The following is a 27,704-nucleotide window of genomic DNA, read 5'->3' on the forward strand; positions in this document are numbered from 1 at the left end:
TGGGTAATCGATACTGGTGGTCAGGTGGTTGGACGATCAATACTGGTGGTCAGGTGGTTGGACGATCAATACTGGTGGTCAGGTGGTTGGACGATCAGTACTGGTGGTAGGTGGTTGAATTAGGAGTGATTAGGTGGCCAAGAAGAGGGTTAATGATGAGTCAAAGAAAGGATAAGTAAAACCTTGGGGGTGGGGAAAATGAGAACAGAATACTGATTAACCAAACAATTGATTCCCTTACCCTTTCCAATAAACCCCCAATCAAACGCTCCCTCATTGCTTGAATAAGCTAATTTATCAACCTTTAAAGTCCTAAGCTCAAGTGTAAGCTTAAAAAGTAACCATGTTGAACCCCATTGTACCCTAAGTTTGAGAGGATCAAAATAATTAAATGATTTATGCAAGCCAAGCTTGAGCTCCCCAACCCAAGCAAAACTTAAAGTTGATATGTCAACTCCATTTAATTAAACAAGCGGAGGATATTACTTCCTCAATTACAAATATATCTTTCATTTTCTATTATAGTAAAAAAAAGCAAAAAATGGTAAATAATCATCCTTTCTCCTCAAAACCATCAAGCCCCACCCACATGGACAATTAACACCAAATTAAGTCTATCTCTCTTACTTTTGCACCTCATTGCATAGAGTTATATTTACTCTTGAAATGCATACCAAAGATAATTGTGTACATATTTGCAAACAACGGATACATTACCCCATCCTAATTAGCACAACAATTGGAAAAAAAATCAATCCAACTCTTATAATTGCAAAAGCATCTCAAACCCTCCGTAATCTTACAGTACACTTTGGTTTTATTCGACTCCTTTATGAAAAATGGAAGAATTCCTAGATCCTAATCTAAGGTGGAAATGAAATTACAAAAAACAATTTCATCCATAATATCTATATGTCAGGTTTTTGTATGAATGCATTATCTTTGTTAATTTTACAAGAGAAGCAAAAGGACCTAATCTAAGACCCCATGTAGGTGAGTTGGTGACAGATTCCTCGTAGCTAACCATTCCACGGAAATTACAATTTTCAGCGACAAAATGAAGTTGAGACCAACGAAGACGGACAACTATACAAAAATTTTGGTATGAATTCTGGTTTAGCTTTATAAAACCCAAAAGAAAAACAATTTCTTATCTTTTGGATTTTCCGAAAAGGTACATGTCAATGGATTTCAAACTTTATTTTAAAGGTTGGACTAAAGCAAAGCACTATTATAAATCATGTAATTGCCAGCCAGATGAGCTACTTAACTTGGAAATCCTATGATTAGTAACTTGACCAAAACAAGTAAAGATGCCTAAAAAACAATTCATGAAAGAGAAAAAAAAGAACTTCCCATGGCCCATTTCAATCACAACTAAGCACGATTATAATTCTCTCTCCTCCTTCAATCATCTCTTTTTGTTGCGCGTCAGAAAGCAACCTTTCACTTGCTCTGCCAACTATTTTGCAATCATTTAGAACCAATTAGAAATCACCCTGCAATAGAGTAAATAAATCAGAAATTAATAATTTTATATGTACTATATCAATAAGTCACCTATCAAGCCATTGCTCTCAAATGCAGATACACAAAATCTCTAGTCACTACACCCCAAAGTTACAGATTTTCACAACTAGCCAGTACAGAAAGGAACTAATTGAAGATGGTGACATGAAGACAGATCTTGAACTAATATTACATATAAACAATTTATCAACTGGAAATAACATCACAATCATGTGATATGGTAATAATGCGAAAGCTCAATAATCAATTGCACATCCATGCTAAAGGTCAATAATAATCAATCAGTGTTCAATGGACAAGTGATAGGAGGAAAATGCAGAAAACGAACACCGAATTGGTACGTCATGTAAAACAGAAAATCAGTGAATAATTACACGGATACCATATAACTAATTAGATTTCTTGCTACTATTCAGACGATTGCTCATCTTTTTTAATACAGTACTCAAAATACTTGCTCCATAGAGAGTTAGCACAATTCAAAATAAGAGTGGAAGTAGAGAGAAAAATGTAGATTGTTGGGTGTGGAACCCAGTTCTAGAAAAAATGTACAGCGGAGAAGATTACCACAAGGAAATGGAGCTAGTAATCCAAGACATCCTAAAATGGAAAATGGAACAAATAATCCAGAGAGAAAGAGAGGGAGGGAGGGAGAGCGAGAGAGGGATGGAGAAAGAGAGGGATGGAGAAAGAGAGAGGGAGGGTGAGGGGGAGCGAGCGATAGCGGGAGAGCGAGAGATGTGAGAGGGAGAGAGAGCGAGCGATAGCGGGAGAGCGAGAGATGTGAGAGGGAGAGAGAGCGATAGCGGGAGAGCGAGAGATGTGAGAGGGAGAGAGAGCGATCGATAGAGGGAGAGCGAGAGATATGAGAGGGAGAGAGAGCGATCGAGAGGAGAGAGCGATGGAGAACAGGGGAGCGGGGCAGGGGGCGGGGGCGGGGGCAGGAGAGCGGGAGAGCACGAGAGGGAGCTAGAGCGAGCACGAAAGCGAGCGACAGAGAGAGAGAGAGCGAGAGCAAGCGAGAGAGAGCGCGCGCAAGAGAGAGAGAGAGAGAGCGCGAGAGAGAGCGGGAGAGGGAGAGGGAGAGGGGAGGAAGAAAGAGGGAGAAAGAAAGGGCGAGCAAGAGCGGGAGAGCGAGAGAGCAAGCAGGACCGGGGTCGGGGGCACGGGGCAGGGGAGAGCGCGAGAGGGAGCTAGAGCGAGCGAGAGAACGAGAGCGGGAGAGAGCACCACAGCGAGCGAGCGAGGGAGAGAGAGAGAGAGAGAGCGCGAACACAAGAGCACGAGAGCGAGAGACAGAGAGAGAGAGAGAGAAAGCGAGCAAGAGAGAGCGAGGGAGCGCGCGAGAGTGAGAGAGAGAGAGAGAGAGAGAGAGAGAGAGAGAAGAGAGAGAGCGAGAGCGCCAAGAGAGAGTCGAGAGAGGGCGAGAGGGGGAGAGAGAAGGGAGTTCAATTGAACAAGAAAATGCAGCATCACTAATAATCTTCTTTAGGCACTTGACAAATACACCAACAGAAGTATTACAAGTCAAACCAAAGCACTACAATCTCAAGTTGTGAATTTGTAACATCGACAATGAGAATAATTTTCGGAAACTCGTGCAGAGACATAAAATCATGCGGCAGTATTTTCTCTCCAATAATGCTTGCAGACTTGGAAAATTTCATATCAAAACACGCCTGTTCAGCAAGGTTCGACAAGCTTAAAAATCTCAAGGCAAATGCAGTAGCCTATGCTACTTAGAAGGCAGATTGATGTTTACAGAGTATCTATTTCAGAGTTATGACTGTTCAAGCTAGTATCTTGCTAATGCAACTATCCAAAAGATTCTCATGTAGACTTTATTCAATACCTAATTGATGACAGAGTCTCCACCCAGCTGAAATTCTGGGAGCTCGCAGGTCTAGAGTACATATCCAACTAGAAACAGGAAATAATTGGGTGCAAAACTTAATCAGAAATAACAAGCACGAGCTAGCTATATCCGTTCACCCTCAAAAAAACAAATTTTAACATGAACACAGCTATATCAACAAGAAACTGGCATCTAATCAGTGGGATAGCAGTAAATTTCTTAAAGGACCTCAGCATATTTTCAAAAAGTGCAAAAGGGTAAAGGATCAGCAGATTTGCCGTACATCTCTGCTGAACCGAGGCTACTAGCAGGGAAGAAAAGGTCTTAGTCAAGCTTCAGCTTATTAAACGATGAATAAGCTCTAAGCAATAATACCAAAAAAGAAACATACTTGCAACGTGTACTGCTTTGATCTGTCAAGAAATACACACCAGAACAAGATGCCAAAAGATTCTACTGCGTTGTTTATCTGGGTCGTCAAAATTCAGATATCATTTTTAGATCTGCAATCAGATAGGACATGTGGACAGGGCGTCAAATGTGCATATCTTCAACTCAAACAGCTGAAGTTCAAGAAAAAGACAACAGATAAGCCAAGTCAGGAAGGAAAATCTTCACAAGGAAACAAACATTGAAGCATAGCAGATGATCGTCATTAGAGAAATTTGAGCAAATGTGACCAACTCTAATATGCAAACAGGATTAAAGTGTATATATATATATATATATATATTATATATATATATATATATATATATATATATATATTATATATATATATATATATATATATATATATATATATATATATATATATTATATATATATATATATATATATATATATATATATATATATATATATATATATATATATATATATATATGAGTTCAGGTGAGAATGACCTTTTACATGAGAAGTAAGAAGAAATCTGGGACGTCAGATGAACGAAACCCAATGGTCAAATATTAACGCGTGTCACTAATGGCATAATTGTAGCTTTTCCAATACTTCTCGTGTCCACAACCTTGTTCTCTCTCCGGCTCACTGTTTTCCCTCCCCCCCTCTCTCTTTCCTCAGTCTATAGCAGATCTAACTTGATTTTTACCCTGAGGACCTGAGACCCCCTCCTCAAAACCTACCAAATTAAAGCAAGTAACATTAACATTTCATCCCCTCATTTGCAAATATGAAGATTCATCAAATGCCCATAATGAGGCAAGAAGAAAAACAATGAGAATTTATAAGATTTCGGCATCAGAATTCGAATCGTTGTATTCCCATAAAATTTGGTGGTCTGATGTAGTAAAGAACCTAAACAATGTGTTCAGAGATGGAAATGGGATTCCATTATTAGTCCTTAATTTAGTTTGATTTGTTTTTAATTTTCGGATTTTGCCTCAAGTTTGCACTCTAATGTGTTGCAATTTTGATTAATTTGAGTCTTTGAAAGAACTTGGTGGTTTTTTATGAGTTTTGCCATAACTCTAACTAATAATTGACATAACTCTAATGAGTACTTCCTATAACTCTAATAAGTATTTTCTATGACTCTAAATAAATATTGGTGTAACTCTAATGAGTACTTCTTATAACTCTAAACCAATATTAGTGTAACTTTAATCAACTCTAAACAAATATTCGGAAAGAAGAAAACAAATGAGTGAGGGATGAGAAGAGAAAGGGGAAGAAGGCAAGATCACCGCAAGATTTTTCATTGCTTTGTTTATGGTGTTTAATTAGTAGAAGAAAGAGAAATTCAATAGCATTTCAAGTTTGAAGAGAGAAGCAAGATATGAGGTGTTGTGATCAGAAATTAAACACCTAGTGTTACCGGGGTTGAAGGTTGATTCAAGGAAAAAGGAAAACATGTATAGATGATTTAGATCTTGTCCGTCCATCTTACTTTATCTAGTGGCCTAGATTCTTTCTCATTTCTCATTTAAAAGGCTTTCTCATGTGATCTTACCTCTAATCTCAACCACACGATTGGATTAGACTCCTAAAAGAATTTGAGCCCAAAAAAAAAGTTTTTTGAATTTTTTTTTCTTCTAATATTCTTTTTTTTTGGAGTTACATTAATTTTTTATCAGAATGATAGCGCGTAAAATCCATTCTCATTTCTCATGTAACTATGCATTCTCATATGAACTCACTTCTATATATGCTAGACTTATATGCACGCGATGCGTGCGTCAATTTTAAAATAGCATCTTATACCCGCTTAAAATGCGAAGTTGAAATAGAAAAGGATTCTTAAATTGTTTTCTTTTGTAATTTTTTTTATTCCATTAGATCATTAAGGGTAATTTAGTATTTTTAAACGGGGACACCATCTTTCTCCCCCCTTCCCTAATATATATATATATATATATATATATAAGTGACTTTATATGAGAATGCATACTTACATGAGAAATGAGAATGAATTTTACTTGCTATAACTCTTATGAATAAGTGATATAACTCTAATGAAAAAGTGATGTAACTCCAAAAAAAGAATATCAGAAAAAAATTCAAAAAATTAAATTTTTTTTTTTTTGGGCTCAAAATTTTTTAGGGGGGTATAACTCTAATGAACAAGTGTTGTAACTCTAATCCAATCATGTTGTTGAGATTCATTCTCATTTCTCATGTAAGGAGCATTCTCATGGGATCTTGCCCCTATATATATATACATATATATATATATATACATATATATATATGTATCTATATATATATATATGTATCTATATATGTATAAATGTCTAACTATGAACGTACACAAAGATAAACCGGTTAAGGGAAGAGAAAAAAAGAAATAGAACCGTGGGAAAGTGTAAAATACTTGAAGAACTTACCATATGGAAGTACTTAACAGCACACTTGCATGTATTGACATAAGTTCATGAAGAGTACATCAAGATTTACAAGTGACTCATAAATCTATTACTTGAATCCTAGTATAAACGGTAAAGACTCGTTATGAAGGGTAACTAATGTACCTCTACGAAGAATACACATTCTGCATTGATGGTTTTCCCTTCAGTAATCGGTTCTGCATGGAGGTAGTTTATCACATTACTTGACAGGCGGAACCAGGACAGCTTGCAGCCAATCACTTAAGCAGCAGTAGGAATTATCGAATTAGCATATTGTTTCATTAACGATGACACTCGAGCTCCAAGTGATAATGATTCTTTACATAGCACCCAACTCCTTCGCCTGTAACAGGGAACAATCACAAGTAACTATAATTTAGTCAGTGACGTCAAGGAAAGACAACATAAACCAAACCGGACCTAACATATTAAAAAAAAAAAAAAAAAAAAATCCCTCAAAGGGCAGTATTGTGGAGTAAAGGAAAAGCAGTCAACAACCTCATATAATCATACTGATGGCAGTCCTCCATTCTAGTAGGTGATTAGAAAACACGCAATATGATATCAGTGATTCAGTTCCTTTTTCTTGAGCTAAGGGAGTCCTTACTCCTGTCTTTCTTATGCCCCTGTGTTTGAGCTTGTAGACCTATCAATGAAACAGTCAACAACACTTGGAAATCCATGTACAGCTGAAAGAAACGCATTATTGCCTCTCATAAAGAGAAGCTTGGCAATCAAGAGAAGAAATTTAGTATGAGAGTCAAGAAGAACATCCTAGTGTTCAAATATACTTTTTCTTTTGTGCACATTAGTCGAAGTGTTAAAAGTATAAGAATGGTATCTCAAAGGACAAGACAAGGGGAAAGCACAAAAAAACTCATTCTTAGTGTAGGTGCAATTACTAATCAGTAGAAGTTACGGAAAATCAGAAAGATGAAGCAAAGATGCTTGAATTCTCCAGGTAAATTGAGCTTAGAAGGTACTTCAACCATAATTCCATCTCTAACTCATTAATGAAGGTAACTTTCTGAAGAATAGACATTTATATAGTAGCCATCTATTTCTCCTCGATTACATATACCATAAGCATACACTAAAACTAGCATTAACATTAGATAGCTCCAAAATAAAGACAGAATATCTCTACTTAAGCTAACTTGTAATTTTGGATGTTGGATCTAACATAGAAAAAAGGAGTAAACATAGCATCATTGGAAAACGACTGTACCTCTTTGTTGCTTGGTGGGTTTGGGGACACCACCTTGAGATGATGGAGATAGAGGCCTTTTCTGGGACATTGCTCTGGATGACATTTCAGATTTCTTAGAAGGTAAAAAGGCTGAGGGAAGAAGGGCGTCCACAGCCTCTCGCTGTTGTTTTCTTTTAGAAATCAAGTCTTTAGGCCTCCCTATTTCAGTAGAAGGCTGCCCTCTGCCATCCAGGTTTTTAATTTTGCAATTAACATGTGATCCTAGACCTTTATCTTCCTGATTCTTAGGATGCTGTGCAGGGTTTTCAAGTCTTTTTGACCCCGGTGTATTAGATTCCTTGAGGCCATTATTTTCTCGCTCAAGCTGACGTACATCACTTGTTTTTTTCACTGGCATCTCACTCCTATGAGTATTTTCACTTGACCCCAGTGGAGTTGAGATTTTATCGAGGGTACAGTTTTTTTGCTCAGATTGGTCTGCACCCTTTTCCTCTTGTTTTTTCCCACTCATATATATATCCTTCTCTATGTGCTGCTGATCGACTTGCTTCTTACATTTCTCAGTAGTATCCACTTTTCTTTTAGCAGTTTCTAAGCCTTTATTTGCAGAAGATTCATGACACCCATGCTTCATTTCCTTGTACTTACTTTTCCTTCTAGACCTCATATGATTACTTTCCATTTGTGAGACATGCTGGGTTTTCTGAACTTCACTCAGCAGCCCACAAGTATCACTTGAATTTTTAGTGTTAGAAGATTTACCTAGTTGCTTCTCACATAAGGACTTGTAAGGCCTACACACAGAGATGAGCAAATTTCGCTCCTTAGCATCCTTCAGAAGAGCAGCCCAATCACTGTTTTTCTGCAATGTCCTCGCATTACCCAAAATCCACAGAGAAAGCCTTGCCCTCGTGAGGGCAACATTCATTCTTCTTATATCAGCCACAAACCCAATACTGCTAGAGTTCGTTTTCGGTACAACAGAATATGTATCAGAAGATCTAACTGTTGAAAGGAGGAGAATGTCAACCTCCCGACCTTGGAAACCATCTACAGTATTAAATTCCATGTCAGAAGATATAGAAGATCCAAATGCATTGGAAAATCTTGAACGTAAGAGGGAAAGTTGGCTCTTGTACGGCGTAATAATTCCAATCCTTTCACCAACAAACTCAGAAGGATACCTATATAAAGCATTCAAAATACATAATCAATTTCAACCAAGTGGATGTGTGTCACAGATATAAGAATCTCCTCTAGTACCTTTTCTGAAGAAATCTCACTAATTCAATAGCAGCATCTGCCTCACCCTCGTTATAAAGGGACGAGGACCCAGGACTTTTTCCAAAAGACTCCTGACCATCACTGATGTCATAGAAGACATAAGGTCCAAGACATGAAGTTTTATGAAAAGGTGCTGTTTTTCTTGATGACAGAACTCCATTCAGCAACTTGCTGTCATAAAAATGCAAGGAAGGGAAACGACTTATCTCGGGATGCATCCGATACTGCAAACAGGTAAAATAAATTCAACATTTCAGCTAAGAAGCAACATCAACAACTGAACATTTTATAGACACAATTTGGAGGGGATACTCGAATACAATTTACCAGAAGGCAATATACTGGCATCAACAACATGGAAGCACAAAAATTATCAAATCAAGGCGTGTTTGGTTGTGCCAAAATCAATTTCCAGGAAAACAGATCTTCCAATTTTCCAATGGCTTGTAAAGGGGTAAAATAGGTTTTCTAGAGTAGAAAATGATTTTCCCATGACGTAAATTATCTTCATTTTGTAAAGAAGGAAAGCCTCATAGTCCTCCCTATGCCTCACTTTCCTCCTCCTCTACTACCTCTGATTCCTTTCCCTTCATTTCCTTTTCCCATTTGTCTCTAACTTTTTACATCCAGGAAGGCGAACAAAGGAAACGAGGTTTGAAAACTGATTACCATTGGAGATAGATTCAGTTTAAAATATTCTCCTCTGAACCAAACGCAACCTAAGTAAAGAGTGTAGTTCAAATTACTTGTTCCGTGAGCATAATGACTGGATAACCGGCTCTCTGTAGACGCTCAAACATGCTGCATTCGTACAGATATCTGCTGGCAACATTAGAAAGGACTGTGGCAGGAAGTTGTTTTGGATCACCAACCTTCAAGAAGATATAACATATTAACATATCAATATCCAATTGAATTTTTTTCCTAGACAAGTAAGCCCACATAGTCTATATAACTCACCATGATGCATTTTGTGCCACTTGACTTTAAAAGCTGAAGAGGTATTAGAGTGGCTGGTTCCAAAGCCTATGATGACAGAAGAATTTTAGAGTTCAAGAGACATCAGAAACAAAGTAGGACGGCTTAGGGTGGGGATGAGAGTTCAACATAACTACACAAAAAGCAGCAATACGAACCTGTGCTGCTTCATCAATGACGACAGCATCAAACAGGTTATGCTCAGACAGATTAGCAGTTTTACAATTAGCCATCGAATCAAAGCATGCTGAATATAGATCTCCACCGCACCCACTTAATGTTGTTACCACTATTTCAGCTTCCCTTAATATTGTTCTCCTCAGTTTATTTCTTAACGCTCTAGTTTCCTCACTAATCTTCTTCTCCCGTGCTTGTATTGCCGCAAGCCTCATATAGATCTCCTTTTTTTGATTATATAGGCTTCGCAACCTAACCTCCAGCTCCGAACTAGATAATTTCTTTCCCTTATCCACTTCAAGATGTTCATCCTCAGAAACACCATGTTTATCTGCACTTTCATCTTTCAAATTCGCACGTTTAGATTCATAGTATCTAATACGGTCAACTATCTTTTCTAAATTCTCACGTAACATTGTCGAAGATTCTCCATTCAACTCATCCTTTCCATCTCCCATGGCCGTCTTTTCTTCAGCAAGACGATGTTCTACTAGTGTGTCGATAAAAAAAGGTGATGAATTTTGATGTATTGTTTTTGCATTGCCAACACGTACAAGGTACGGTTTGTACATGTTTCCATCAGCACCATATAGTCCTTCACCAGTTAGTCTTGAGACTAATTCATCGACTGCAGCATTTGACTGAGCACAAACAAGCACACGTTTTCTAACTGAGGTCTTTCGCATTGTCATATCCTTCTCAGCATTATCATTCAGCTGTCTAGCCAAGGCGGCGTCCTGCCATGCCCTGACAATAGCAGCAGACTCACTTATGCTTTTTTTAAAACTAGTGAATGGAGTAGATTTGACTTTCAGATCACCACCAGATTGTTTTTCCATAGCATTTGGTTGTGACGATACTGCAAGCAGTGCACTAATAAGAGCCACAATAGTACGTGTCTTCCCAGTACCTGCGTAAATATACCAATCACATCATAAGAACTACATTGCTACGTTGCCACTTATTTAGATAGGACAGCCACAAACCTGGAGGACCCTGAACAAGAGACAGGTTGAAATCATTTCTAGAATCAGGCGTTTCTACAACTGCACTAATTGCTTGAACCTGACTCTCATTGAAGGTTGCCTTAAGCACTTGTTGCATTGGTCGCGACAACTTGCTTAAGTCGATCTCTGTATACTGACTAGAAGCATGGGAGTGATCCGCAGGTCTCAAGATAACTGGAAGGGCAGGGATAACCTCAATTGAAGAAAGTGCTTGAAATTCTCGAAGTTGAGGCGTAATACTCATAATACGACTCAGATACCACTTGCTCCTCTCAAGAAGCTGCTTTCGAGCCCGATTTATTCGTGAACGTCCACTTTGAAGAAAAAATCTTATAACGAACATGTTTAGCCTTTTCTTGTTGTCTTTCTCACGTCTCTCCACCTGAGACACACACCAAAGCAGAGTGACAGGATGTAAAGATAAAAAGATTGAGATAAACAAGAAAATGGCATACCATACAACTATTTGAGCTTAAAAGATAGACAATTATCAACGTGCATTCGGAACAGTAAAATCAAAATGCATTCATGAAACCTTTTTATTATTTATTTGTCATCACTTATTAATAAAATCTCTCTTTGAAAGTCCAACATAACTTACTACTTGGAAACTGCATCTGTTCTTTTTACTAGGATTATGTTTCATGTAATCCTTCTTATGCATCCAAGACTTGGGGGAAACAAGAACAACCACTATATTAGGAATTCATTTCATCTATTCATCAAAATTATCGCTACATTATTAACACAACTTATTGGGTGGCTAAACCAATTGAACAAGAAGCAATACCATTAAGAGGACATGGGGATATTTGTAGCCAATCGATATTATATTCAACAGCTATCTTCATATTTTCCATCTATTCTTCCATTTTCCTATAGATATATGGCTACATGCTAGACTCCAGCTTTTCCACCAGTGCATGCAGAAAGCTTCTTCACAAGTGCATGAACTCTACCATCAATCCATCATCCTATGAAATCAATATTCCCTACTGCCTTCACATCATAAAGCAGGGGGTGTCTCTTCCCCTTATGTTGTCTCCTTGTTGTGCCCCTATGTCTAAAAGGAATAGCTTCTTTAAACATTTTCACCTCTTAAAAGAACGGATATCTCAGGATGACAATAGATAACTTCATAGCAATCAAATACTTACTCTGTTTTTTAATACTTGCAACACTTTTACTTTTGCACTACTCCTATACTACCTCCATTTCTCAATAAGAGAAACACTTCCCTTATCTGGAATAGTCACAATACGTGCAACCAAGCCCTAAATGGTAAAAGAATGTTCTCGTATTACAAATATGCCACCAAAAAGCAAGAGGGTACCACAACTTTTTTTGTTTCATCACTTGAATTACTCTACTTTATTGTGGTCCCAACTTTCTCTCTCTACATTCCTTGGTATCTCCCCACTTTCTCTATGTTTCACTTATTGAGAAACAGAGGAAGTATATACTGATTCATCTCATTTTTTTACTTCGAAAAAGAAATCATGTAAAACATTGTTGAATTAGTGAATAATTTCAAAAATATTTTGTTTATTTTTATAATTAATTTTGACATAGTTTATCAGAGATATTAATGGTCAAAGTGCATTTGCCAGCTTGATGTCAAAGTGTTGTACACATCAAGAAACACAGGGGAGTATCATTTAGTTTGTGCACTGACAATCAGATTCATAATATCAATATTTGTTCTAGAAAAGGAGGACTCGATCAAACAAAGCATAACCCCAATGTCAAAAAAACTCGCGAGTCTTCTCTCGCAATTCACTATTAGTCATCCAGCAATAAGTGAAAATCATACAAGATTAACCCCTTCCTCTCCCTCTCCAGACCGCAAAAGAAAATTTGATAGTACCTCTTTTATTTCCTGTCTCGCTCTCGGATTATATATTGCCCTTCTTTCTCTCTAGAACCCAAGAATTAACCAATATTTTTGCATCTGTTTGGTGGTTAATTAGAGACTGAATGCTGACTGCTTCAACTAATTGATCCACCAATCAGACACATGCATGCAACAACTATATATTGTAATTTACAAAGATTCATCTACGGTAGTTACTTTCCATGGTATGTTGATTCAACTAAGTAATCACAACAAGAAATCCTTCCAAGCTCCATGAAAAATGGAACATATAGATTGCTAGTCCATACCTTTCCTACTATATGAACGTTATGAGGAGAATTCTTTAAAGGTTGTTTAGTGAGTATAACCAAGTCATTCTCAAGACAGCTGCTAGATATCGAAGAACCACGCTCGTCAAGAACGCATCGAACAAGATGGAAGTCATCAATTCTTTCAACTGAAACCACAGATAAACTGCCACAAGACATTGCTTCTAATGATGACACCTCTTGAAAAGAACTACGCAGTTGTGCTTTGAACTCTTCCAAGATCAAGGGCCGGAAAATGTCCACATACTGCTGAGGTGACTCAAAACTTACTGGAACCTCTTTTAAACCAGGAGCCTTCTTATTGCTCTCTTCATCAGCAGTAGCTAATCCGACAGAAGCAAAATAGTCCATCTCCAATATTAGCCTAAACCATTCATCCATCTTTGGAGGCTTGAATCGTCTGGCTGCTGCCTCCAGCTTGCGCAAGTATACAGATCTCCTATCAACAGGATCCGCAAGTTGAATGACTTGCCGTCTAGGAAAAGAAGACCCCTGCTTTTTCAAAGATGAATTAGTACGTCCAGCAGACTTCAATGCAAGCTCTAACGGATCTTCAGTACCACGCACTATCTGCTTTAAGATTGTGTCCTTTGAACCAGAAACTATCTTTTTCTGGGCATCTACCAAAGGTTTGCTTTTGGCAGCTTCAACAGAAGAGGCCCTTGCAGCTGCTTCATCAAGGAACGAGCGACGTTCATTTGGAATACTCTTAACATTAACATCCTTTTCTCGAATCCCCTTGCCTTTAATTTTTGTAAGAGATGTTGATGTCGAAGCATGTTTTGTTGGAATAGACTTCTGAAACATTGGAGTGAGAGCAGCATCTTTTTGAGAAACTCCTTTTACAAAAGCTTCTGACAAAATCTCTGCAATACCAGATTCAGAAGTCTTCTTTCCAATGTCGGATTGTGAAACTGGCTTATCAGCAGAGGGAGCCGAACCATCATCCTCACTCGCCTTTGTAGCATTTTGACCTACAGCAAGAGATTCTAAAGTTTCGATCTCCTCATCTGACAAAACAATTACAGCGTCTTTACCTTTCTTGCTTCTAGTACCAACAATGTCCAAATGCTGCACAGAAGACTCAACAGCGAAAGGTGACCTCTTCCTCTCAGCTGCCAATCCATCAGATGGTGGTTTTGACTTCAGATATGATCTGTCAATTTGTGAACCTTTATCTGATAATGAAACAGAGAGACGTGATACTTGCTCTGTCAATGAATCCATTGGAACTGCATCTGCTCAGCAAAGCATTCAACATAGGCCAGAATGGAAAAAAAAAAAACAAATAAATATCAGCAAAGATATTACCAGGTTTTATTAAAAAAAACCAATAAGTATTTAGTTCCTTACCTAATGTGATCAACTTTTCTATGGATGTGACAATCCCGGCTGATCTCTCATTGCATGAACTCTTCAGCAAAGTAAGCAAGGAACTCATAGAATGCTTCCAGTACCGGACCACCACTTCCAGTGAAGATTTTCCCCAATCTAACAAATCATGGAGCCAACTGAAGTCAGATAAGCCATTAATCTTCTCCAAAGATTGCCCAATATTCTCATCCGATGACTTGACGAGTTCTTCAAACAAAATAGGCAGGATCTCAAGCATACGAACACAAGACATCTGCCAAAAAGAAGGCACAAGCTTGACAACATGCTTCTGATCAAACGAACAAGCATGTACCATTAAAAAGCAGAAGAAATAGCAAGGATCTAAATTTGATCATGGATTTCTTATCAGTAATGTAGGGAAAATCCTATTAGCCAATTTTTGAGTTCTGGAACATTATCGAGTAAATCAAGTCTAATTGAAATGGTCGATTCTAAGAAAATACCAGGTCAGTCTATTCCTCTCGAACAAAGGCTATGATGAAAATACCATCTCTGCATTCACACAAGCAAGGCCTTAAAAGCTCTGGCCTGTCATGTTGCATCATGCACAATAAAACTGTAACAAAACACTAGAAATAGCCCAACCAACCTTGCAAACTTGTTCATTCTGCAGGTTATGGAATTTGGCATGCAATTTTAAAAATGTAAAACAGAGATGTACACTGCTGTTCTTAGCTAAAACAGAACTCTAAAAGTGAAAGCAAGAAATCATTGCTAATATACCACAAGGTGTTGATTTTTAGTAAATTTTCATATAATAGCGGAGTCGGACACTTGGACAAGTACCCGTGTCAAACATGGGTATACGAGTCCAGAAACATAGATACCAACAACCAGAACTCTATCTTTCAAAATTCCAACAGATAATAAGCTTGGCCATATGATATTTCTAGAAAAAGCTTTAGTCTAACAGAAGAATGCCTCCTCTTCCAACATCTTCTCAAAAGAATATAGAAAAAAATATATATAAATTAAAATACGAAAATAACACATGCACAGTCCTCACACACAGCTCACATATTCGCATGCATCTCCAGAAAGGCAACCACACGTGGATACAGTAGAGAGATATTGATAATTCAGTCCCAGCTCACCATGATTTTTTCAAGATAACACAATTAACTGAAAGCATCCCATGTACCCCATAATTGAAATCCTGGTCCAGGTTCTATAAATCAACAGCCAGGAGAGAAACCCCATCAAAAGAGAGAAGCATGACATCAAGCTTATCTGTACAATCATATTGGCAAGATCCCCTAAAAGAAGTAGCACATCACAACAGTCAAATTAGTACCCATTTCCCCCATGGAAGGTATGAGCACCATCAATCCTTAATATACTCTATAATACCTACCAAAATAGTAAGGATTACACATTTCAGAAGAAAAAAATTTCAAAAATAGAATAACTGACTGGAAACAAGAGAAGGTTCTTGCCTCTCATCATATGCAGTCAGTTTGAAGGCAACAATGAAACTTACTGTCGACCATTCTTTCTCTCATGTAACAGTGTTGTAAAGAGGATAAATATTCAAATGGTTTGATCCTAGTTATTGTGGACTACATATTCTTCTAGTTCTCCAAGGCAGATTCAAGTCATTGAACACTTGGCTCATTGGAAATGATAGAATTACTACATAGCCAGCCCATTCTGGTCATGTAAATACTGGTTAGGAGTCTTAGGTCACACTTACTTTTTCCACAAAATGAAGAAAAACCCCAACAAACCCCCAACAGCAATATATATAATAACGTGAAGGATTTTTTGTGGGGAAGTACCAATTAAGATAGGCTTTTTGTGGGGAATCACCACTTAGAAATTTTTTTGGAGGGAAGGACCAATTAAAATACTTTTGTTGGCAACTAAACACCACTTTATGATTCAAAGTCCAGTTTGTCAACATTTCGGTGTTGACTTATTTTTCCTCCAAAAGATTGGTTTTTTTCTTTTGTCTTATTCTACCCTCAGTCCTCTCACCTACCAGATCTTCTCTCCTCCCATTAACACTCCATTTACTTCTTCCCAACCATCATAGTCAATTCTTTCTTCAAATTATTCAATTTTACCTTCAACTTCACCTTATCCAATTGATGAGCAAGGTTTAATTTTTCCTCCTTCACCATAGCCAATTATTTCTTCAGATTTTCACATCAGTGACCAGGGTCTTCTTCTCCATCACAAGATCATTTATCACACTTCTTTGTCAATCAGTGCTATGCCATCATCCAACCAACAAAACATACTACATCTCCTACTTCCAGTTTCCGAATTGTAGAATTTGCAATCAACAAACATCCTACCTTGATTGTCTTTTGTCCAAGACCTAACCTTTGCAACAGGGATGCCACAACCACATATGGTTGGGATTAGAGTGGTTGAAGATGACCCCCTTGACATTATCAAATCCCTAATTCCATCCCGCAAAAACTGACACCCTAAATTACACAAAAAGAGGAGAGCACCTTCACTTACTTTGGGGAAATTGGGCAAATTAGGGTTTTAAATAGGAAAGGGAGGTAGAATAAGACAAAAGAAAAAAAATCGATCTTTTGGAGAGAAAAATAAGTCAACACCAGAATATTGACAAAATGGCCTAAGAATCATAAAGTGGTGTTTAGTTGCCAACGGTAGTATTTATATTGGTCCTTCCGTCCAAATAAAATTTTAAGTGGTGTTTACCCACAAAAAGCCTATTTTAATCGGAGCTTCCCCACAAAAAATCCTAACATGAATACCAAGTCAATATATATAGTAGTTAGAACTAGGGTTGTTAATGAGCCAAGCCTGCTCGAAAGCTATTCGAGCTCGGTCAAATCTAGGCTCGAGTTTTAACGAGACGATACATGAGCCAGGCTAAGCTCGGCTCAAAAAGCTTGCGAATGGCTCGAATTATTCTTATATCTTACATATAAAAATATATTTACAAATTTCAATGGCTTTCATTTTTGTATATATAATTTTATTGGTGTTATATAATATTTACCAAATTACCACATTAAACAAGCCATTTAAAATAATTTATAAAGAAGCATTAAGTAGGGTGAGAATAAAAAAGCCTTGGTCCACGTTTTCCTAAAATGCTCATTGAATGAATGTATGCAGCTTTTTAACTCAACAAATGAAGCTCTTCACCTATTGCCTTGCTGAACTGTCCCACATCGAAGTGGAGAAGGTTGACAAGGAAACTCTCTATAAAAATACAAAAGGCTGGGAGCAGGTATAATTGCATTTGTGCCAGTGGGCCCTATTCCAGTTTAAAGCCTTACGACAATCCCGTGGGCTATATTAATTGGATGATTGAGCTTGCTTGAAAGCTTATGACCCATTCAGTACTTTATTTAAGTCACATTTGGAATTGAGCTACAGTCTAATATGGGATCGAGCCAAGCTTATAATGAGCTCGACCCGAGCCTAATTAGCATGGTTACGAGCCCGAGTCGAGCTTCATGTTCAAAGCTCGACAAGCTTTGAGCTCGAGCCGAGCCATGGCTAGACAGTGACGACCTCGAGCCGAGCTTATTACTATTCGGGCTCGGCTCGGCTCGGCTCATTAACAGCCCTTAGTACAGTAAAAAATTATGTAGTATATTTTACTAAGTCCATGGAAGATGGCAATACTGTTTCCATCAGAGTAGTGTCACAATGGATAAAAGTGTCAAAATGGATAGAATAAGGTTCTCTAAGTTTTTGAAAGATGGGAATACTATTTCCATGTTCATATAAGAAATCAAAAATTTGTAGAACAAGGGTATGAGAACGCCAATCAGAGAATTGAATAAAGAAAGGGGGTAATAAAGATGTAAAAATGAAAAATACTAGCCATAGGATTAGAGGTGATCATGGGCCGGGCTGGGTTCAGGCCGGGTCAGACCTTAAAAAAATTGACCGTTGGTCCGGCCGGGCCAAAATTCATGCCGAAATTTTGTGCCAAAGCCCGCTATTTCGGGCCATAAAGGGCCGTTTTTTGGGCCAAAATCAAGCCAAACCAAAAATAGACTAAAGTCATTTTTGGTTTACCCAAAGCCAAAAAATCGGGTCAGGCCAAACCGCGGGCCAAAAATTTCTGCCCAAACCCGTCCAAAATTCGGGCCGGGCTGGGCTTTTTTGATCAGCTTTATAAGAGTTTAGAAAGTCAAAGGGTGTGAGTCGTGAAGTAGCTGATAATTTACAGGTATATATGCTTCTTTCTGACTGTGAAGTAATAGATAGTTGTTACGTTTCAGATATGTTTCAGATTAAAAGGCCAAAAGGAAACTACCTTTCTGTTATAGCAATTTAATGGGTAAGGCTACATAAAATCCCCCCCCCCCTTCCTGTTGGCAGGAACTTCTTCAGAGGCATTCAAGTCATGTTGATGTTGACAAGCTCAAACAGTAAATTTCAGAAAAATAACTTCAAACTACAACCTGTAATATTTCTATTCAAATAGGAAACCGAGTACCAATCGAACCACAAATGTGAACCTGAAAGAAAAAGGGTGCGACAAAGTACAGCCTGCCATACACAACACATATCCCGTGCTGTCTACTGTCCAACAAAAATCTAGAAGCAATATCACACACAAAAAGAAAGGAAAGAATTTGGGAGCTAAATATTCAATTCAGAAAATAGAAGAACACAAATGTCTCAAAATATTGATTGATAAAGTGGGATTGTCAAACAAAGTACGATTGATGAAGTACCTGTGAGATTCTATAATCCATAAAATCCTTCCCTTTATGCATGCACTTCTTCACGGAAGGCCATGTAACTTCAGCAAGCTCAGAACTGAAGTTCTTCCACATATTTTTCTCAACTCCGGAGACCTGTTTGCTATCATTCACATGCAGAGAATTGAGAGTTGTCTGCCGCAAGAACCCACCTTGGGATTCAAACTTAAGACTAAGCTCATCAGAGGATTTTTCCTTTAAACGAGCTGGAGGTGAAAACCCTTCTTTAAAAATCTTGCACAGGACAAAGAAGAAGTGGTGCAAACTCTGGAAATTAACAAGAACAGAATCCAACTGTACCTGAAATAATTCAAGAAGAGACTTTAAAAGTAACGAAATTACTGCGTGATAATTTCGAGTCTCTACTGCTGGAAGCTTCCTAATTTAATTATACACCGGCCCGGTTCCAGAATGTAGATCTACAATGGCGATTATTATAGCATCATTGGCAAACTTTTCTGAGGCACGAGACTGTTAGAAACTTCACTTCAAAAATAGAAAGAATAACACACAAGGAATTATTTAATGGTGGTTTAATCCACCTCTTCTTTTATTAAGGAACTGCAAAATAGTGACTACAATGTATTTTTCTTCCTATCAACTGCATAAAACTGCATCTTTTTTTCCATCAATACATTTTTTTTTTCTTTCTTTCAACTGTATCTACATAAAAATACCTCCCCACTATCCTATTTTTATAGGATTTATAAGATCTCTCCTACTAGAATACAATTGGAGAATAAGTAAAATCTAATTTGTACTTAAACTCCTAAACATAATATATCCTAGTCTTATTAAACTTCCTAAAACACAAAGACTTCTTATTTCATGAGACTTCCCTACTCAAATTGACTTCTAATTGCTATTGGTGTGATTCTTGGATTGCATCCAACAAAGACTAGATTGGTAACTAGAAAAGGGTACAATAACAACATATCACACTGCATGGACTTAGAGGAGAATGGACCAAATGCTAATCAAGAAAAACTTATAGCAGACCGAACAAAGATAAATTTTTACCAGCTTTAAAGCGTGCTTCAAGCCTGAGAGAGTTGCAGTCAGTGAAGATCCAGAACAGCAGAGAAACTGCAAACCAGAAGCAAGTCCCCGTGTATCTGAGACATACTCCAAAATACGCCTACCAACTTGCCTAACATTCTGCATCAAGCAGCAAGTTCTTTAAAATCTAAGAGCCCATATATATACACACACCCGACAAATGTGCAGCTATGTATAGAGTCTATGTTAACAACAAGAAAGAAAAAGAGAATGAAAAAAGGGCAATCTATAAGAAACCACCTAATAAATTAGACACTCAGTGGAGTGGGATATCAAAAGATCTAACACCAAAGCTAAGAAATTTGAGTTATTAATAATAATTTACTGTGTGTGTGTGTGTGTGTGTGTCACTATTCACAAAGTGCCTATCATATTAGGCAGTTCCCCAACAAATTTTCCTCCCTAAATGCAATAACTCATTGGTGGGAGTTCTGAGATGTACATCATTGGGATCTGAAAGCAAAAGAATCAGGCTTTCACCCATCTGTGGCTCCCAAGCCCACTGCTTGCCAAGCAATCCTTGCTCCGCTTGAATCATAAAGCCTGCAGCTAACCTAGAAGCAGCACAAATATACACATGTTGTCAATACCAAAGATACAATCTAGCTTTCAGTAACAAGAAAGATCAGTCAATAATAGATTCCACTTCCACTAAAGAAACAGTCACCCTAATTTGCAAAGATTAGAGCTAGCACCAACCTCCGAAAAGTTCTTATCAAAGGGATGCACATTGTTGACACTCTTACTGAATTTTTTGATGTCTTCCCATCACCAGTGTCATCAGAGCCAGTAGGGCACTTCCAACCCAAAAAGGTTGCAACTTCAGCAGCACTAGATGACAGCCAAGTTTTGACAGGAAGCGACAGCTCAGAGCTATTTTCAGGCTCCACCATGGGAAAACGAGATAAAGCCCACAGGACAGCCTTAGCAACTGATAAAGGTAGAATAGAAGATTCCATTTCAGCCAAAACATCAAACCACAGCATAGGAACACACATCCATTCAGTGTATTCCTGGCAAACAATTTTGCTTTGAAAGGTAAACTCATTCCAACAACAAACATGTTTCTCTTCAGCCACCACAGAACATGAATCAATATCATCAGTTTCTTCGCTTGATTCAAAAGAAATGCTACAATCATCTGTTCGAGACTGGCAGTGCAACAAGGAAGACAACAATGCAGTAGCATCAGACACAATAATTGTTTGTATAAGATCGATGGCAGGTTGTCGCAGACAAGTATGGAGTGTCAAATCTTTCAAAGAAGAAATAAGAGATGGCCCCCTGCAAAGAACAGCTCCAAAATGATTACTGATGATATTCTATCATCAATGCTATCCCCAGAGGAATGTCAGGAAAGAACATTTTTTATCACCTTGATATACATGCCTAATGTGGTGAGATGATCATAGAAATACTAAAAGCAACCATAGCATAAACAGATATAGCTAAAGGTCAAACTTAGATTTGAGGCCCAAACAGCCAAGAAAATAATTCTGCATGGAGCATCTATTTCTGCATAATTTCCACATCATTATATAATGAGCGACGATTACGTTACCTACCACATGTGTGCGCAATCAGATGGTGGACTAGGTGGGTCCATTTTGTAACCACGACAGACGATAAGAAGAGCAATCTGCAAAGGATTCACCAAACGAACTTATCTAGTCACACAGAAGCTACAGAAGCAATCTATTCAACCTAAAGCATATATTTATACAAGTGCAATAACAGGGAGGGAGAAAGACCTGACAAGCCTTTTTCCTCATTAGTGCGCTGAAGTTTCTACTCCTTGTTACTTGATGCAATAAAAAATATAAAAGGTGTCTACGTTGCTTTTCGAATTCCCCATCATGCAAAGCTTCCAAAGACTGCATAAAAACAGCACTTGAAGCTGATAGCTAACAGAAAAATTGAGAAGATACGTTGGAAGCTAATGAGAATATGATAGATAACCAGTCACATGCCTGCAAAAGTGGTTGAAAAAGATCAAATATTTCTTTATGAGTTTTCTCATTTTGGGTATGAAAACATTGACTCAGTAATGAGTCACGCATCACAGCTGGAGGCAATGAAGTTCTCAACCAAAGCTTACACCCTGAAAATAATATAGGAAAGGTCAAGAAGTGATCATGCCATCAATCACCGATTAAAACCGGGGGGGGGGGGGGGGGGGGGGGGTTAAGATAAACAGCTAAAACGTACCCAAAATTTCAATAAGGGGGGGGGGGGGGGGTTAAGATAAACAGCTAAAACGTACCCAAAATTTCAATAAGCAACCTCATGCAATTAACTGCATGAGAAAACTCAGGGGAATCATCACTTATGTGATCCAGCACGAAATTGAGAAAAACAGGATATGGCTCCAATATCCCGTCTTCTAGTGCTGCGGGTTCCAAAAAAGCAAGCCTTCAAACAATCAATATGAGTACATAATTAGTTGAAAGAGTGATGAGGAGCCAATTCCCAAGATTTTAGAAAATAAAATGACCCAGAGACACACTAATTTCATCCTAAACAAATTATCATCAACAAAAATAGAAGGCCAAATGGGTACATACAGAGCTTTAAGTCCCAGCCATACAGTTATATGATCCATCTTTGCTCTGGGCCTTGAAATTTCATTCACTGGCTCCATTTCTTTATTCTCTTCACCAGTTAGAAAGCCAATGCATCTCCTAAGCCAAGGCTGAAGAGGTTCCAACTCTGATGCAGACCTGGCAGTAAAAGACACTGGTGTTACAAGGACAAGCCAGTCAAGAAAATATACTCAATTCATCGTGCAAACCATCACCAATGAGAAACTCCATTTTATAAAATATCATGTAGCACGCTGTCAACCAAATATCATCAGTTGGCAGCTCATACCATTTTAGCGCAGAAAGTACAAAATGTGCAAAGGAAACAATTACATACTAAAATATAGTCCCCTTTCACCGTGTTTTGTAATGTAAGGAAAAATATAGTCATGTAAGATCTCGTCGGATTCCTCTGACATATACTTTCATGTTACATGAGTATAGAAATATGTAGTACTACATCAGCAACCACTTGGCACCAGTTCAAGTTTCAATCCAATGTTACTAAAAGGGAGCAATAGGAAGATATAAGAACAAATGGTTACTGTCAGAAAGTGTAATGTCCATCAAAAATTTACCGGAAAAAAAAAATTTCTCCAGAAGCAAAATATTGCTTGTGGTACCAGGTTTAGCACAAGTTTTTTTAAAAAAAAAAAAAAAACCATAAGGCTATAACAACAACCGCAACATAAATTTTTTACAAGTGATAGGATTCAATACCTCATTTTTCCCAGATTACCAGCTAATCTATGGCCAATAGATCGTGTTTTTCTGCTACTGAAAAAAAGTAACGCGTAGACACCCTAATGACAGCCAAATTCAGGGTAATGATATTAATAGCATCACAGTAAATACTCAATTCCAAAACATATGCATACAAGACAAAATCATATCAGTATTAAAACTCAGAATACCGGAAAGTGTTGTTGCTTAGCTAGTGCTAATTCATGAGCATCATCAACTGCTTCAATCAACTTTTGGAATTCATTGACAATGAACTCATCATCAAACAATACAGGGAAGGTTAAGACCTGCAAAAGAGATTAGAATGTAAAATCATCACAGTTCATTAAAGAAAATCCACAGATGGTCAAAAGATCCTTTCCGACCTAACTGAAACAAACTCTTGTGGTGCCATTTTGAAAATATACATTCTGTACATCATCAGGAAAGAAAGATGATTTCTAGGAGAACAGAAAAATTTAAGCAGAAAATTATGATTTCATAAAAGTGGCACTATAAAGAAAAAATATGTCACAGAGCTCATATATGTCAAGAAGAGATATAAAACAAAATCATAATCGAACAGGATCTGACAACAAAATGAGGCACAAAGTCCTTTGATGTATGTGTGCACTCAGACAAGCACTTTGCACATATATAGACACAAACCATGAGAAGAGACATGTACAGATTGGCAGGCATGCAAGCAGAACACATAAAAGGCGTTGTCATGAGGGAAATCATTTTAAGAGGATTTACACGGAGACACATAATCCATCAAAGGGTGGACATAAAGTAAAAATATAAAAAAAATATAATGCAGATACACAACATAGAATAGAGTACATCCAGAATCAGTTAAAGGTCCTCTAGATGAACCAAACTTCCATAGTTAAAAGTCTTATATGCTACTGAACAACCCAGAAAAACCAATGCAGCCTACCTCAAACATTAGACTCACGATCTCAGCATTATCAAAAGCAAGATCATATCCTCCATATGCAAGTCTTATGTTAGCCTCTTTTAAATGTTGCGAGACTCTTTCTTCGTCAAGATACTGCAATATATTAAGTAGGGGAGATATGAAACTTGACTCGTATTCAGCTTTGTACATCTCTTGGGCCTGGTGGTGTCGAGAAATGCACTCTGTACATCTCTTCATTTCTCGAGATATTCTATCCCATAAAATCTTTAAAAGAGAATCATCGCTCTCAACCTTGAAGTAATTAAAAAATGTCTCCAGAAAGGGACCCATTATATCCCAAAACCCGCACCATACATGATGCTCCCTTGACTGACAAATCAAGAAATTGTATGCAGCTGTAAACCTGAATCAAACACAGGCAATTTCAGAAGAACAAAAAAAGAGGAAAAAGAATACGGAACGTGGAGTAGCTCGGTGGACGACCTTATTCTAATGAAAATCATTACTAAAAAGTTAAAATGAACATCTATAAGAAAAATAATTTATTTAGTTCTCCTTTCGTTTATATTTACTAATTGCATTATTCATACATGATCAAAAGTTCAATTGACTTTTCGCATTTGCAAGTTCTTATTATATCCGAGAACAGCAGTCCACCAACATCAAATATACCAATATATGCCTATACATATACGAACTCCCTTTGGCCACAAATAAACGCACCTAATATACTATATTGGGATGAACACAAATGAACGTCATGTTACCTAGCATAGTAAATATATAACCCACTCCTAATATATGATATGGTTCCCACATAAATACTTTTTATAATCCAGTTAAACTAATCTAATTTTATTCCCTCCAAGTGTGAAACTCACTAAATTAAAAAAAATAAACAAAATTAACAATGTAAATGTAGCGGTAGGGGTATTGTGCATTAAAAAAAAAATTAAATTTCAGGATATTGTATAGAATTAAAAAAAAAAAGGTCAGAGTACAACATAAAAAATGAAATAACACAAGGATATAACATAGGAAAAACCCTTTTTTCTTTTACACTATTCCTTATATGCGTAAGGAAACTTAGGTGGACTATCATTTTTGGACGGAGGGAGTATATTATTTGGACTTATATAGAGTAACAAATGCAAATACGAAGCCCGCAGCCAGCATAACATGAGTGGCGTTTCAGTCGTTAATAATTACAGTACGGTGACCTTTCTATCATCTGTTCACCACCATATATACTTCAAAAAAAAACCATAAAAACAAAGAATTAAAAATTTCTAGAAAGCTCTCCACATTAAGTTGAAAAACCTATCCAGATTCGAATGTCTCAAAATGACCATTCTGAATCAACCAACATCGTTCTTAATTCACTCATTAGTTTTCTTAACCTATACACAAAAATTGGTAACTGCAACCAACATATTTAACAAACATTACTCCCTTTATCACGACATCATTGGCCTTGTTTGGTAAGAGAGGTTTGGGGCAAATTAAAGGTTTGAGTTCATTAACGGATTTGACTAATCAATCCTCTCATTTGAGTGCTTAATAACAAGAGGTTCAATTAGCTTATTGAGTCTAAAAAGCTCTTTTTGAAAAAGTTGGGGAGAGGAGCTTTTTGACAGGTTTGGGAATGAGTGGATCAATTACAATTATGTCCCAAAGTTGTTAAAATTACACTAATAAATAAAAGGTACAACAATAGATTATACACATGTCCTTATTGGTCATTTTACACAATGATGTAGCAATCAGCTATCACCAACTTACCAAACACGGTAGTTAATACAATCAGCTAACACTATGTGCTAATACAAGCAGCTAACCGCTATCAACTGTCTGCTAATTACCAAACAGGGCATTGTCGCATTGTCTCAATCCCTCCGAACAAGGTGAATAAGATATTCACCGTGATTTTACTAAAAAAACGTAATTAACTAGTGTTGTTCGCAAGCTTTTTTCAACATTATATTTCAAAAATGTCACAATTGTTTCCGACACATCTTCAAATACTCCCTCCGTCCCATAATATAGTACTTGCATTCCAAAATGGAATGTTCCAAATCTATTTTTTAATTCCACGATTCCCCTTGATTTGCCTAAAAGACCATGCAACCATCATTTATTTGCTCTTTGGAAATAGCTTTTTTCTTTGTTTATTGAACCTAAGGGTTGAATAAGTCACATATTTAATGCTTTTTCACCCATTATTCACCCTTCTCTTTCCTAAAATCAATTTTTTTACCACAACATTAATTGTTTATCATTCATTTATCATTCATGCCTTAATTTTCGTAAAAAATGAGAAATAAGCACTATATTATGGGACGGATGGAGCAATACACAAGACAAATTTGCAAGTATATGACTAAGAATCAAGAAAAAGAACAAAAACAAAATCAAAAAAACAAAAAGCTATTGCATTCATAAATAATAAATTTGAAATTAACATGTAAGTAAAACAAAAGAAAAAAAAAGATAGAGAAAGAAAAAGGACCAATTCTCTTTAGCTTGTTGAATACGATTAAGCCGTGAAGAAGTTGAAAGACCGTCATCATCATCTTCTTGTTCTTGTTCTTCTTCAATAGCTCTCCATTGATCGAGAAGTTCGTTTCTGCGACTCGATTTTTTCGCCATTAATTTGAGAGTTGTTACTATATACTAGCATATAAAATGAGAAGGTGGAGAAAGAAGAAAGTTATTAATGGAGTTTTTCTAGGTTTCCGACGCCGGAGATAGGAGAGAGAAAAGTTTCCGACGTCGGCGGTAGGAGAGAGAGAGAGTGTGTGTGTGGAGAGAGAATGAAAGCGCGGGGAATGGAGATTTTGGGGACAACGGAAAGTGGGAAGTGATGGGTTTATTTTTCCCCAGAAATTTAGGAAATTAAACGATACAGCGCCTAGCCTTGTCTTATACTGTAAAAGTTTTAAATATTTACCTATATTAAAGTTGAATGATAATGCTTAAGTGTTCTCTTAAATTCTTTTTTTTTAAAAAAATATTATTTAACTGTTAAATAACCTTCATTTTATAAAATTTCAAGTATTTAACAATTAAATTATAAAAAGAAAAATATACAAGTACATATTAAAATTATGATAAACTCTCACTACTAAAATAAACTTCGATATAAATGTTTATGACTTTTAGAATGGCTTTAAATAAAGATTTAACTTATACCCCGTATGTTTTCTTAAAGATTCGTCCCTC

The 27,704-nt window shown here is 37.1% G+C and overlaps 1 protein-coding gene across 11 annotated transcripts; it reads right to left on the reverse strand.

Annotated features, from left to right (window-relative positions):
* Positions 1-739: 739 nt before the first annotated feature.
* Positions 740-27,375, reverse strand: LOC104908674 (hypothetical protein). Of its 11 annotated transcripts, XM_048648336.2 has the most exons (26): positions 26,992-27,374; positions 24,501-24,885; positions 23,749-23,865; positions 23,555-23,637; positions 22,817-22,972; positions 22,516-22,664; positions 22,223-22,353; positions 22,004-22,126; positions 21,818-21,891; positions 20,952-21,536; positions 20,695-20,806; positions 20,214-20,351; positions 19,167-19,493; positions 14,443-14,716; positions 14,127-14,327; positions 13,069-14,063; positions 10,885-11,287; positions 9,880-10,808; positions 9,704-9,769; positions 9,490-9,615; positions 8,723-8,967; positions 7,478-8,643; positions 6,748-6,895; positions 6,373-6,592; positions 3,777-3,948; positions 740-1,499 (listed from the first exon to the last, which is right to left on the reverse strand). In XM_048648336.2, exons 1-23 carry the CDS (start codon positions 27,129-27,131, stop codon positions 6,822-6,824), a joined length of 6,999 nt encoding a protein of 2,332 aa, XP_048504293.1. In that variant the 5' UTR covers positions 27,132-27,374; the 3' UTR covers positions 740-1,499; positions 3,777-3,948; positions 6,373-6,592; positions 6,748-6,821. The 11 variants fall into 11 exon arrangements, with proteins under 11 accessions (XP_048504293.1, XP_010696110.1, XP_010696111.1 ...); XM_010697808.4 differs by having other exon boundaries at positions 3,817-3,888; positions 13,069-14,327; XM_010697809.4 differs by having other exon boundaries at positions 3,777-3,888; positions 13,069-14,327.
* Positions 27,376-27,704: the final 329 nt, after the last annotated feature.

Source organism: Beta vulgaris, chromosome 7 (assembly GCF_026745355.1).
Source record: "Beta vulgaris subsp. vulgaris cultivar EL10 chromosome 7, EL10.2, whole genome shotgun sequence".
Classification (NCBI taxonomy): Eukaryota; Viridiplantae; Streptophyta; class Magnoliopsida; order Caryophyllales; family Amaranthaceae; genus Beta; species Beta vulgaris.